The following is a 12,886-nucleotide window of genomic DNA, read 5'->3' as shown; positions in this document are numbered from 1 at the left end:
AATGAGCGTGAAAGCAGCTGTCCGGATATGTAAATGGGAAATTCAGATCGGGAACGGTGATACGAGGCGGTGTCATATGAAAGATGGTAAAGGCCGTGTCCAGCAAAAAGGCGTAAGTTTTGGCGCTACTCGACGATTCGCATCAGTACCCCAAGCATACGCAATCGACAAAGAAGTTAAGAGTATACAGGCTCTTCTTACCGAAGTATCTGTTCTTCGAGGATAAATTCATCCCAGTGTCTTAGCGTTGCCGCCAAATCTGAACCTATCTGTTCATCGGGTTGATGGTATGCTAGCTCTTGAGAGGCTTGGGCGACAAAGGGAAATCGGAACTTTCTGATTCGTTCCTTTGACTTTTCCGATCCTTCCCATGTCTGCAAGGCACACATCAATATGACCGTTTGCAATATTCTCAGTTTGGCATATCTCGTCAGGGTCGGATCTGCTCGACTACCCTGAGTTTCTCGCGACAACCACGGCAGTGAAAATACCAGCTTTTCAACGGGCTCCAACCATTTTCGAGCATTTTGAACATCATTGGGATACTTGGAAACGCAAGCCCCTATGAGTGCTAAGACCAGGACTAATTCTGCTGGAGCTTGAGAGGGGTCGAAACTAGGCGGGTGAATGACTGGGCAGTTTCGATGCCACCTTTTCCAGTATGTATTTAGCAACCTACGGAGATTCAGAGGGTTGAAGAACTCAAGGCATTGTTCGTCCAATGATTGTACGTGGTTGCCTGTTACAAGCTCGTCGATACCAGGCAAATTGAGCAACTTTTCACATATTTCCTTTGTTTGCGGTAGAAGAGGGTCAAACAACCACTCCATAGTTTTTGTGACACGACTCCTCTCTTCAGACTCTTTAACCCATTTGCCACCAGCTTCGTAGTCAATGCTCAGTAAGTCATCGATGGTCAAGAAGGTATCGAAATAAGCGGTGCTGATTCCCTTCTCCGACGAGGTTAGAAAGTTGAATGAAATGTCGAGGCCACCGCATAAAGTGAAGTTGAGAAGAAACTCAAAGCGCTCAGCTTCAAAAACTTGAAAATGCAACCCCCTGCTTCCCTGTTCCGAAACGAAGCAAGAGTGGCTGAAGGGAATCGAAGTGGCTGTGAGAGTTGTGAGGGTGAATGGCGACAGTGCCAGCGACATGGACAAGGTTGGTTTGACAGCTACCATAGGTCCACCACCAATTCCTGTCAAACGATGAAGCATTTCTAAAGAAGAAACATCGTCCGTTGACTGGAAATTGTGTGAATTTGGTTTGTGCTCTGGAGGCGAGCTCATACGACAGTAAGAACACGAGAAGCCTCTCACTAAGCAAGTCCCACAAGGCGAATTAAAGTCGCACGCTCGTTTACCGCTTGCACATTGATCACAGGCCCTCCGTTTCCTACCTCGTGTCGCCGGATTAGGAATAGAATGACCTGCAGCCTTTCGCAAGAGACAAGATTTCCAGTGCTTGCGCAGGGAGTCTCTAGATGCCAATGGTATAAGTCACCTTCATAGCATGGTGGGGCTTACATGTAGGCAAGATTTCAATGTTGCGTACCTGCGTGTAAACTTCCATAGGCAATAAGTGCATTGATGTAATTCATGGTCGCCGTCTGTACGATGACAGTCCCGTTTGACACCTGTTAGTCATGATTCCGGAACAGGGCGAGAAGCACCTACGGGAAAGCTGATGCCTTTTTAGATGCGCAGAGCGCCCAAACGAGGCTGAACAAGTGTTGCAAGTAAACCCGGAGTCGCCCATCTTGGCCGGCCGGGAGGCTCGCAATACGGAGTAACTGAACGTGCTTGATGAACTCTGTCATGCAACCAGGTCCAGTCGGTCCCAATCAAACACGCAGCCCGCGCAAAATCTCCAGCGGCCCGAAGGAAATGTGGAAGTGAAGCAGAAACGAGGAATCCGGTCGAGGTTCTTGATGACAAAGAAATTGAAAATGCGGCCTTGTCGCAAGTCAATAAATCTGTGCCGGCTTCAGCAAGTCCTATTTTACCGCTCCGAGGACAATGGAATATAGTGATGGATTGGAGCGTCCGGCTCGGCCAAGTTTCCGGCACCGAGCAGTCGGGGAAAAAACGCTGCTGGACGGGTATTTGCCGCAACCCCCTGGCTCATTGGATTGCCATGCCCTTGGGTTGGCCGCTGTAAAAAGGCCGGATGACTAAAATTGGGGAGATGATTCACCGGGAAGAGACGAATATGGTATAGATTACGTGACCCCTGGCATCGGTAACAGAGTTGCTGCTGCGGGGGACCGATATAGAATGGATGACATGCACGGAATACGGACTGACGGACCCCGAAGTCTGAGTCCGCATGAGAAGTTCCTGGAATCTGGGGTAGCCGTATGCATAAATATGCTAGACAAATATTCACTAGGTCCCAAGCCGAGATGGAGAAGCGGTGCATGTGTACGACTCCCAGAACACCTCCGGAAACTTAGGCAACTTGTCCATAGTCCACAAAGACACTGACGGAAAGGATTAATTATCCGAGAGATTCATATCCAGCTGGAGTCAATTTTAATCCCCGTAGTGCCGATGTACCCGAAGAAGGAGACGAGTGGATCTCCGTCATTGGGAATAAGACTACATGTACTCGAACGTCCAGTCTCGTGTTTCCAAGACTGCGTGAATTCACAAAGTTGATTGATCATTTAATGTATTTTTATCGAATGTTACGTAAATGGAGCAAAGGACTGAGGCCATGTATCTGAGCCCAGGTGTCTCTTGCTGTCCACTCGAAAAGACGCTTTGTAGTGATGATGGATTGGCTGCTCTCTAGTCGCATGAGCCAAGTAGGTTGATCTCTGTGATTATATGTGATTCAAAAAAGAATAACCTTGATAGTTTGTGTTGTAGAATGTTGCCATTTATTGGGATCAATGATCTATGTCCTCACGGAGATGGACTCAATTCACTGAGTGCTGTCCTTTTCGCGCAATACAGTCACAGTCACAGGCACATGACGCGGTAAATAGCCCGACGTCTGAGCATTTCCTATGCCTTTTTTCAAGGAATTATAATTACAGACGCTCACCATCTCTAACATATTAGGCATCCTTTATGTTTTACACAGCACTGCTCCTAAAGATCCGAGGTGTTGTAGTGTTAGTCCTCGGGATAGCCGCCTCAAAATCCTACCCTATTCTGACACTTCACCATAAAGAACAAGGGATCTCACACAATATGGGATTTTGACCTCGGAAGATCGCACGTTTGTATTTTGATCGGTGTGCCTGGTATGGAAATAGGAGCCGCACATACGATACTTCCGTCACGAGATTCCAATTCGGGCAACTTTGCCAGTTCAGTGTGAGCGGGTAAATCCCGCCTCCCACCTCCCACTTCAAGCGCAAGCATCGCGGAGGATCTATACTAAGAACCACTGGCGCTGAATTGTGACATAATTGTAGACAAGACTATTCTTTTGTCTGATGTTTCTTCACGAGGGTGAGAGGGGAAGTTTGAGACCATGAATCAGATGGAGATGGGATAATTGCTGTCTCTTATATAAAGGGCCGTGTCCGGCGCTCTTCCATTCAAGTCCAACTACTTAGTCAAGCTGAATACAACATAAAAAGCAAAGCGCCAACTCAAATTCATCATTCACAATGAGTCAATACACAGCCGGCCCCAAAACTCTCAATGTCGGAATAGTGGGAGCAGGAATCGGAGGACTCACTGCGGCCATTGCAGTGGCCAGGGCTGGAGCAAAAGTGACTCTGCTTGAAGCTGCTCATGAGCTGGGCGAGATTGGTGCTGGAATTCAGGTATGTTACCCCATGAATCTTCTCCATTATCTAATAATGTCTCAGATGTTTCCCAATGTGTCTCGATTCCTAGTGAGATGGGGCGTAGACAAGATCATTGGCGACAACATTGTCTATCACCACGAATGCAACACATACTTTGGTCCTGATGCCACTCTGATTGCACATTCTTTGGCTTCTGACCTAGTTGCAAAGGCTGGATTCCCCTGGTGAGAAGCTAACTTTCCAAATGAAGTACTTCTCTAACGTGCGGTGGTTATTTACAGGTTTGTTGTCCGACGCGACCACTTGCATTATGGCCTGACTGAATCGGCACGTCGCCATGGCGTCAAGGTGATTGTAGGAGCTCGTGTCAATGAGATGCAAGACTCGGCAGACGGTGTCCATCTTCAGACCACAACTGGCGATAGATACTCGTTTGACATGGTCATTGGTGCCGATGGCATCAAATCCTTCATTCGATCACAACTGCTGCCCGGCATCGTTCCCAAGGCAACTTCCAAGATAGCCGCCTACCGTGGAGTGTTGTCGTATAAGCAGATATTCGACGAAATCCCAGAAGCGCGCTCTTGGCTGGGAAACAACATGGACGTCTGGGCCGGTCCTAATGGCTACATCCTCACGTATCCCATTGCAGGAGGCAAAGAGCTCAACATTGTCACCGCCTTTTGCAGAGACGACTACGTAACGAAAATGGAGCAGGTTGATATTGAAGAATTTCGAGACTATTACAAGGACCATCACCCAATCATTCAGAAGATCCTCAAACTGGTCAACTACACACAGAGATGGCCCCTTCTGCAGATGCCTCCCGTGGAAACATGGTCCAACAAGCACAAGAACGTGGTGTTGCTGGGCGACGCAATCCACTGCATGCAAAACAACATGGCACAAGGCGCAGCAACTGCCATGGAAGATGGTGCCTTTCTAGGCCGCATCATCAGTGAGGTTGTCCGCGGCGTCATTTCCATCCCCGAAGCTATTCAACTCTACGAGAGGCAACGAATGCCCAAGGCCTGGGTTAAGCAACAGATTTCCTACATGTCCGGAGTCATCAACATGATGACCGACCCAACGGAGCGCAACAAGGCTGCTCTCCCAGAGACTCAAGCTGCACTTGAGAACCCCGTCCGTCCAACACATTTACCCACAACCTACCGATCTTGGCAATGTTATTGCACGGCCGATTCCGTCCCCGGCATCTTTTACTATGACGCTGAAGGTGATGCGGACAGCGCCGTGTGCGAATATTTGTGCAGTAAAGGACCTGTTGACGATATTCAACAGCTCAGCGAGAATCTGGCGAACAAATGGATGGGTTATGTCCACAACAATGGATTGACTATGCAGAATGGCGAGGCGAAGTCGGAGAAGGGACCTGCTTTGACACCAGCGGATTATCAACGATACACAAGCCATCTGCATAAAGATAATTAACGATTCATATTTGCATTTACTTTCGGCTGATGGCACGTATAAGCTACGTCGATCGCATTCAAATTGATAGCGTTACGATGCAGCTCCTATAGTTGATGATTTTATCGATGCACTATACACTGTAGGAGCACCCGTATATTACCTATGAATAGATCCGGTTCTGCAGTCACCCGAGGCGAGAATTGTGATAAGCGATGAATGCATACACGTGAAAAGAATCACAAAGTCAAATTCACCATTACTCCATTATGCCAATCCCGTTCCCATGCCTACCTACCATTAAGCCTTTTCCCTCATCCTATACATACGTATACACGCTTAATTCTAATATGCTATAGTCATTCTATCCTAAAAACTCCGCCAATTCCCATTACACCATGATTATATAAACTCAGTCTGGTTTCGTTTGGTCTTTTCATCCCCGTTATTACACTGCCTCCATACCAAGGGGCCCAAGCATTCAAATGTCCTGCAGAACATGCATCAAAAAGATGGAAAAGACAGAAAAATGACGGAGCCGTGCCTAACATCACGAACTCCGTCTCAAAGAAAACCCCCTCAACTCTTGGTGTCCCAGCATGAAGGCTAACACTGAAGCGCCATGTTGAAAAACGTCACTCTCGTTCGTCCATAGCTGCCATCCTGTCCAACAAATGGCACTTAGCTCAAGCACACTTGTCATGGAAGCGATGCACATGGCCAGTCTGGACAAGTCAGCGCCACCACGCAAGATCTGGTGTGTGGCACCTCCAACGCTGCGGATAGCGATGATGCCAGCAATAGCTAGGATAGCAAGTCGTGCTTCTCTAGCATAAGGAGTGTTAATGAATTGGGGAATGAACCAAGAAGGAAGGATGGCCATCAAAAAGTAGAGGTCGTATTTGTGTGAGGTTTGCGAACTAGAGAGGATGGGAATTTCAACCTGAATATCTTCGTTCACAACGGTTTTCTCAGAGTCGGATTCGTCGTCGATGACGCTGGCAAAACTGAAGCTCTGTCCAAGGGCATCTGCCAGGGCATCCGTATCGTCAGGGCCCTCTGGTGCGAAGAAGCTAGGGCTCTTAAAGTCCACACTGCTGGCTCTCGGTATTTCTTCTCGCCTGTCGTCCATATGACCCATTCCGAAGCTAAATCTGCCCTCTTCTTTCCTTGGCTCGACTGAAAACGCTCTCTTAAACAGGGGAGCACCGGGCGGGTTACGAAATCGCTGTGCTGGGTTCACCGGTGCGGGCGGTACCTTGTACCAGAATGGTCCGGCATCAGGCTGAGTAGGGGATTGGCCGAATGGACGCGCGCCTAGTTTGGACACGGGGGAGTCTTGAAATGCCCGGTATTGCGATTTTTGAGCATGCTTCGGTAGAGGGGACCAATCCATCGCATCAGCATCCTGTGCGCGAAAGCCCTTTTGAGGAGACTTGTCTGATATGCTGAAGCCGGCAAAAGAAAGTTCATCATGATTTGGTTGGAATGGCTGTTTGCTGAGTCGGGAAGGCGGCAATGGGTTTATTGGTCGCTGAGGAGTGGGATATTTGATAGGCGTTGGGGTTTTGACTGGCGACGGGTTTGCCGATTCGAGGGCATCAGTCAGAGCCTCGGCAAGAGTCTTTGGTTCTCTTATTTTCCTTCTCGGCGCCGGTGAAGGCTTCTGGTTTGCAGACGCCGTCCTCTTGGTTATCTTAAATAGCGGTGTGGTATCGACCTTGATAGACCCCCTAGCAAGATAGTAGATCTGAAGTTTTGGTCAGCGATGAAAGGTTGACATGAAGTGGGAAAGCAAAGGAAGCAAATTCGGATATAGTAGTACTTACCAGTCCCATAATGGAAGCCATTGCAAAATGCGCGCTCAGCTGCGCCCCAGTGGACTGGGCCTGGCCTCCTTGCATATGGAGAACAGAGCGGAAAATGTGTCGGAAGAAGATGATGAGGCCTTGAAAGCAATACCACTGCGCGAATCCAAAGAGGTGCCGTGTAAACCCACGAATAAGCTGCACAATATACGGATTCCACCAAGCAGAGAGAAACCCAACTCTGATGCTCCATCCAATTAGCGTCTCAGCAGCGGGCAGGAAAGCCCGTAACCAGTTTAACCATGCAACAATCATCTGCTTTGTCGTGCCCTGGTCGTCCGGATCAACCATGCCGTTCTCTTCACGCTTGTCTAGCACGGTTGAGGCGCTCACCAAGTGCCAGACAATCTGAATGATAAAGCCTCCCCACCACAGCCATCGCCCTATAGTGTTTGCCGCATCAAGGGAAGTCATCCTCTTAGGAACTCTTCTGCCTCTACTCTTTTCCAACATCCGTCTCAGATGGTCGGTTTTTGCAGTGTAGCCCGCCTGCTCTAGGCGTTGGTCAACTTTCTTCTTGCAGTCTGCGCATTCTTGAGGATAGCGCTTCTCCAGGTCTCTACGGTAGCGATAGTATTTGCGATCCAGTTCGGCATATTCTGGGTGAGAGGGGTCGTCGGGGAAATACTGCGCCAATGATCTGGTAAATAGGCGTTGGTTCTTTAGACACTTTTCGCAGAAAACGCTGTTCGTGGGTGAGAGTGGTTGGGATGGTAATTGTTTGACGAATCGCTTTGGTGTGGAAGATTCGAGGGCTGGAGGGTCGGTGACATCGCCATACTAGATGCCTTTGTCAGCATTAACACTGATCGGAGATGAACAAATTTCACAGTTTGCGCCAATTCTAGTTGAGGAATGTGTTGACGGACCTCGTCCAGATAGTTTCTCGCCTCGCAATATGTGCAGAGAAAGTCGCGTATGTGGCCATCGTATCTGGTGGATGACCGCTTCCCGCAATAGAAGCAGGTCAGCAGCCTCCCCCTCAGGTGCACCATGGTCTGCCCTATTGCTGCCGCTCAGTCGTTCGTAAGGAGTCGCGATGTATCCAAGAGGCTGTATGATGACGGCTGGCGCGACGATGCGGCGATGGGATTGGCAGAGCTGCAGCAAAATCGAATGCAGGGCGGCGATTTAATGCTGCAGCTTTGGTCTGGAGTTTCTAGAAAGTTGGCGATTCTGCCAGGCGGTCAGCGCCACAATTTATGCCATAAACACGCTAGCAGTCGCAGATTCCAGCGGCTCATCGGCGTCACTAGCGCGCTAAACGACCTAAGCCGGGCTGCTGTACCCCAAGAGCCCCGCTGAATACCATTGGCTCCAGTGAGTTTAGGTGTGTTATCATGTCACTTCGGTGACGGCCTCAGATGAGGGCCAACTCTCCATCTATCATCCACATATTCGCTATTATTTGGCGAACCATTAAACTTGCATCCACAAGGCACTCACAGTTCATCTTTAGGCTCTTTTACTTGGATACTTTAGTTTCATGCTTGGACTCCGAACAATGCCGTCAATATGGCATCCTTAGCACCTGCGTTACCGCTTTCCTCGGCATCCTCAACCGCCTCTCTCCCATATCATCTCACCATCCGGTTTTCAAATTCCCTCCCAGATCTGGACCTAGATGTCCCATCTCCGCAAACCACCACAATTCTATCTCTGAAGAACCTCATACGAGAGCGCCTCTCCTCGCGGAACCGCCTTCGCTTCATCTACCAGGGCCGCCTCCTCCCCGATTCCTCAGCCCTCAGTTCCAGCATCAAGCCACCTCCTGCCCCGTCTTCATCCCCATCAACTCATGACAGTGATTCCAAGAGCAGATCCAAAGGAAAGGGCAAATCTGTGGACGGTGGCACGACTCCTGTAAGGATATACATCAACTGCTCTATTGGCGATGAGCTCTCGCCCCAAGAACTCGCCGATGAGCAGGCGGCTGCGGCCAACCCCCCTGATGAATCATCGAGCGCTGCCTCATCCCATCCAAATGGCAATCCCTCATCATGGACACGACCTCGTCCACGTGGTTTCGACCGTCTCCTCCAGACAGGCTTCACGCAGTCGGAAATCGAGACGCTACGCACACAGTTTGCCTCCATTCGCACAGAAGGCTTTGCGCCGGACGCCATGCCTTCACCGGACACTCTGCGCAACATGGAAGATGAATGGATCGACAGCAACGCTGGAGGCATCCCTTCGTCCAATGCTGCTACAGAGGACGATCTCAACGGCATGTCCAACATGCTGGACGTTATGATTCGCGGCATGATGGTGGGGTTCTTTTTTCCCTTGGGGAGTTTGGCCTGGTTACTGCGCTCAGATGTATGGAGTGAAAAGTGGCAGGTCTTTGTAGGTTCTGGAGTAGCACTGAGTCTATTGGTGGGAGTTGTCATGAGCATTACCAACATTTACTACTGAGGGAGAGTATCCGGGGTAGCATCTGCGTCTCCATGAGTACATTACGAGCGTGTCTTTGACTTAGGAAATACAATATCCTACATTGGATCTCTTTACTGCAACGCTCACCAATTATCATATACCCACTTTGTAGGTATTCCAGTAGGGCTTTGTCTGTTTGTAAGGTCTTTTTATTTCCGTGATACATGTTCTGTTGCTTAGGAGCTTCAAAAATGAGCTCCAATTAGCATGTGAAAGTGAAACATGTGACGCACGTCATCAGGTATCAGGGCAAGAACAACCAGCCTAAGATTATCTTATCTTCAAACAAAAACAAATCATTAATCAAAATACTGGGAAGGTACGTAAAAACTACTTCTACTTCTATTTTTTCTTTCTCGTGGCATCATTCTTCTATCGCTTCATGACTTCTCCTTCACTTCATTCTCTCGCGGAATAGCCGCCTCTTCATCAGATGGATGCTCTGTAGATTCAGATACTTCCTCTGAATTCGCCGCCTCTCTCGCGCGCAGTACCTTGGTTCTCACCTCCCAGCCACCAGACCAACCGAACCAGCCTGTCTCATGTGGTCCTCGAACAAGAACAAGCAGCAGGCCGGCGCCAATGAGGCCGATGGATAGAGAGCCGCTTCTGATCCATCCGCCGCTTGCGTACAGCTTGTTTCCTACAGCCGTTCCGAACAGCTGGCCGCAGAAAGTGAATACCATATACACTGAGTTGACTGAGTTCTGGGCAGTTGGCTCCACGCTTGCAAACGCCATTCGGTTGGAAACAGTTACAATGTTCATGCCCAAGTCTCCGATACTCGCCCAGATGACTGGGCCGGCCAACGAAAAGGTGCCGGTAAAGGTTCCGATACAAACCGCCGCGAGCAGTATGATATGCCCTATGATCAAGGTGCCGCTCGGGTGCACGCGTGTCATAACCAGTCGTGAAAAGATTGGGCTAAAGAGAACCGGCGACATGCCCACCAGGGCGAAAAGACCAATGACAAGAGTCGATAGATGGAAAGGCGGCCCCGCGAGCTGAAACGTCAGGGTGGTCCAGAACGAAGTAAACATTCCCATGAGTAAAAAGGAAATGAGCGCCGACTGTGTTAGCACGGGATGCTTGAAAGGCAGCTTTACCATCTTGACGAGGATGCTGGGATAGGACGCGCCTGGTCGCAGCACAGGGAAGTCTGGCAACAGCAAGAAGGCGAGAATGACAATTGCAAGCTGCAAGCCAAACGACATCCAGTAGATGTTTCGCCAGTTTGTGTATTCCGTCACAATGCCGGAAAGCAATCGAGCCACCAGAATTCCAAAGACGAGCCCAGACATGACGATGGCGGTCATGGTGGGTCGGTGTCGAGCTGGGGCATAGCGCACAGTCAGAGGAAACATGAGTTGCGGTGTGACGGTGAAGAGACCAACGACATAGGACAGCCCGAGGAAGGACTCGAAGGTTTTCGTCAAAGTACAGCCAAGCCACTGTCATTCAAATCATTAATCACAAAGGTTTCGAGAAAACAGAAAGGAGACCAATATCCCATCAACTTACAAACAACGATGTCACGAAAACCAAGCTGATGATCATTGGCCGGCGGCGCACAATGTCGCCAACGGGGACGATGAAGAGCAAGCCAGTGGCATAGCCAGCCTGCAAAACCGTTGGAACCAGCGAAGCCCGCTCATCCGTAATTCCAAAATCCTCCGCTATGATGTGAAGAATTGGATGTGTATAGTAGAGATTTGCGACACTAAAGGCTGCCACCTGGAAATCGACCATCAGCATCGCCATCGCAAAGGTCGAGGGTGTGTGAATCATACAAATCCAAACACGCAAGTCAGAGGCCATGACATTTCGAAGTTCTCGTCCGGATTCCATCTTGACCACGGCGGTGTCCAGAGGAGCTTGGAGATGGTCTGGGAAAGGCCGGTTGAAGCCTTTTCGCCCGCGGTGTCTTCTCCAGTCGCTGCCATCGCTGCCATCGCTATCGGTTCCGGCCGGTGATCTTTGTCTCTCAGGTGGTCTCTTCTCCTGCGAAGAAAGCTGCGATCTCAGCGGCTTCGGCTCGTCAATGCCCCCTCTCTCCTCCTTTATAAGCGACCGACTGCGCGTACAAGACACGCCGACGAAATTTTTGGATGTTGACGGCAACGCAGTTCCGTTCTTTACCCAATCAATAGAGTCGTGAGGGGCTTAACATCCAGCAGCTTATCTCCGCCAGACCCTTCGGCCATTGCTATGCTCCTGACAAATGGTTAATTTGTCAGCCCTGGCAGGTCTCCCATATGCTTGAGAGAACTCTATCGACTCAACTCCATCAATATTTTCTCATCAATGGCAAGTTATGAGTTGCAAAGCTTCAAAAAGGCTCAAAATAGGTCTCTTTTTGATCGAATTCTTGCCCATTGTCCCGTTTTGGAAATACTAAATGGCCAATCAAATGCAACGGGTAAGACCAGCGGCCCGTGCAGTCGCCACATCATCTCCGCTAAGGCGTGATTGCTCTCGTTTTGACTAATCCAATCCGTATTGATGAGGCTTCAGCCGTATTAATAGAGGAGTTTGGTTAGGAGAAAGAACTCAGGATATCGAATTAACTCCGACATAAGCTGCTCATTCTGAGCGATCGAGGCTGAATCTGCCGTGTGATCTGCCGTTTGATCGTTTTCGGCAGACAAAGCTACGAACTCTGCTGGAAAGCGTCAGCAATGGGATGATGTTTTCTCTTCTTATATTACACGGCATCCGACTTGTTCATGGTGAGAAAGCCGAGAATACGGCCTTAACCACATATAAAAGCTAGGTTTTAATCGTCATTCTACACTGCCAGCTTCGCGTCTTTGAAATAATGCATCGACAAGTCTTGATGATGTCTTTATACTGCCTCCATGCGGGATGCGAGACCAAACTCCTCCAAAGATTACCCTAGACACCCATGATATCAACAATCGTTCCAATGAACAGCAGGGTCGTGAATAGAAAACAAAACAATCGACAAACAAACAAACAAACAAACAAACAAACAAACAAATCAATGAACAGAGTGGCTGCTCATGGTCACGAACTTTCGACAGCACGTGTTATAAACTTGTGCAACTGAAGCCCGCTGAGGCAGTCTGAGGCGTGAACGGGATCCAAGCTGTTCGAAGTATCCAAGCTATTCGAAGCATCCAAGCATCAAACCAATATATTAATTCATAAACCTCAGTCCCGATGAGAAGATAACAAACTTTTCCACAACAACGGCTAAAAGCTACATCGACAGGCGGTTTCTTATCGCTGTTATCATGACAAGGGTCCCACCAGGAGATTCCATGCCCTTTGACAGTTTTCTCTTTGCGCAATCACTTTCCAACTGCTGAAACGTACATGATACGTAACGGTACCAACAGACCGTTCAATAAACTCCATA

The 12,886-nt window shown here is 49.1% G+C and overlaps 5 protein-coding genes across 5 annotated transcripts; 2 read left to right on the top strand and 3 right to left on the bottom strand.

Annotated features, from left to right (window-relative positions):
• Window positions 1-197: 197 nt before the first annotated feature.
• On the bottom strand, window positions 198-1,289 carry Triagg1_3995 (transcriptional regulator family: Fungal Specific TF; the record flags this gene model as incomplete). Its single annotated transcript, XM_062898348.1, has 1 exon — window positions 198-1,289. One exon carries the CDS (start codon window positions 1,287-1,289, stop codon window positions 198-200), a length of 1,092 nt encoding a protein of 363 aa, XP_062757015.1.
• A 2,336-nt stretch (window positions 1,290-3,625) lies between these two features.
• On the top strand, window positions 3,626-5,221 carry Triagg1_3994 (uncharacterized protein; the record flags this gene model as incomplete). The annotated part of the gene is made up of 3 exons (XM_062898347.1): window positions 3,626-3,784; window positions 3,830-3,993; window positions 4,051-5,221. The coding sequence occupies 3 exons, from the start codon at window positions 3,626-3,628 to the stop codon at window positions 5,219-5,221; spliced, it is 1,494 nt and encodes a 497-aa protein (XP_062757014.1).
• Window positions 5,222-5,750: 529 nt separating this feature from the next.
• Triagg1_3993 (uncharacterized protein) lies at window positions 5,751-8,063 on the bottom strand (the record flags this gene model as incomplete). The annotated part of the gene is made up of 3 exons (XM_062898346.1): window positions 5,751-6,950; window positions 7,030-7,848; window positions 7,938-8,063. The coding sequence occupies 3 exons, from the start codon at window positions 8,061-8,063 to the stop codon at window positions 5,751-5,753; spliced, it is 2,145 nt and encodes a 714-aa protein (XP_062757013.1).
• Window positions 8,064-8,583: 520 nt separating this feature from the next.
• On the top strand, window positions 8,584-9,483 carry Triagg1_3992 (uncharacterized protein; the record flags this gene model as incomplete). Its single annotated transcript, XM_062898345.1, has 1 exon — window positions 8,584-9,483. The coding sequence occupies one exon, from the start codon at window positions 8,584-8,586 to the stop codon at window positions 9,481-9,483; it is 900 nt and encodes a 299-aa protein (XP_062757012.1).
• A 401-nt stretch (window positions 9,484-9,884) lies between these two features.
• On the bottom strand, window positions 9,885-11,708 carry Triagg1_3991 (uncharacterized protein; the record flags this gene model as incomplete). Its single annotated transcript, XM_062898344.1, has 3 exons — window positions 9,885-10,955; window positions 11,026-11,578; window positions 11,644-11,708. The coding sequence occupies 3 exons, from the start codon at window positions 11,706-11,708 to the stop codon at window positions 9,885-9,887; spliced, it is 1,689 nt and encodes a 562-aa protein (XP_062757011.1).
• Window positions 11,709-12,886: the final 1,178 nt, after the last annotated feature.

Source organism: Trichoderma aggressivum (assembly GCF_033847375.1).
Source record: "Trichoderma aggressivum f. europaeum strain CBS 100526 chromosome Unknown scaffold_012, whole genome shotgun sequence".
NCBI classification, from domain to species: domain Eukaryota; kingdom Fungi; phylum Ascomycota; class Sordariomycetes; order Hypocreales; family Hypocreaceae; genus Trichoderma; species Trichoderma aggressivum.
This window is presented reverse-complemented; position numbering and strand designations above follow the sequence as displayed.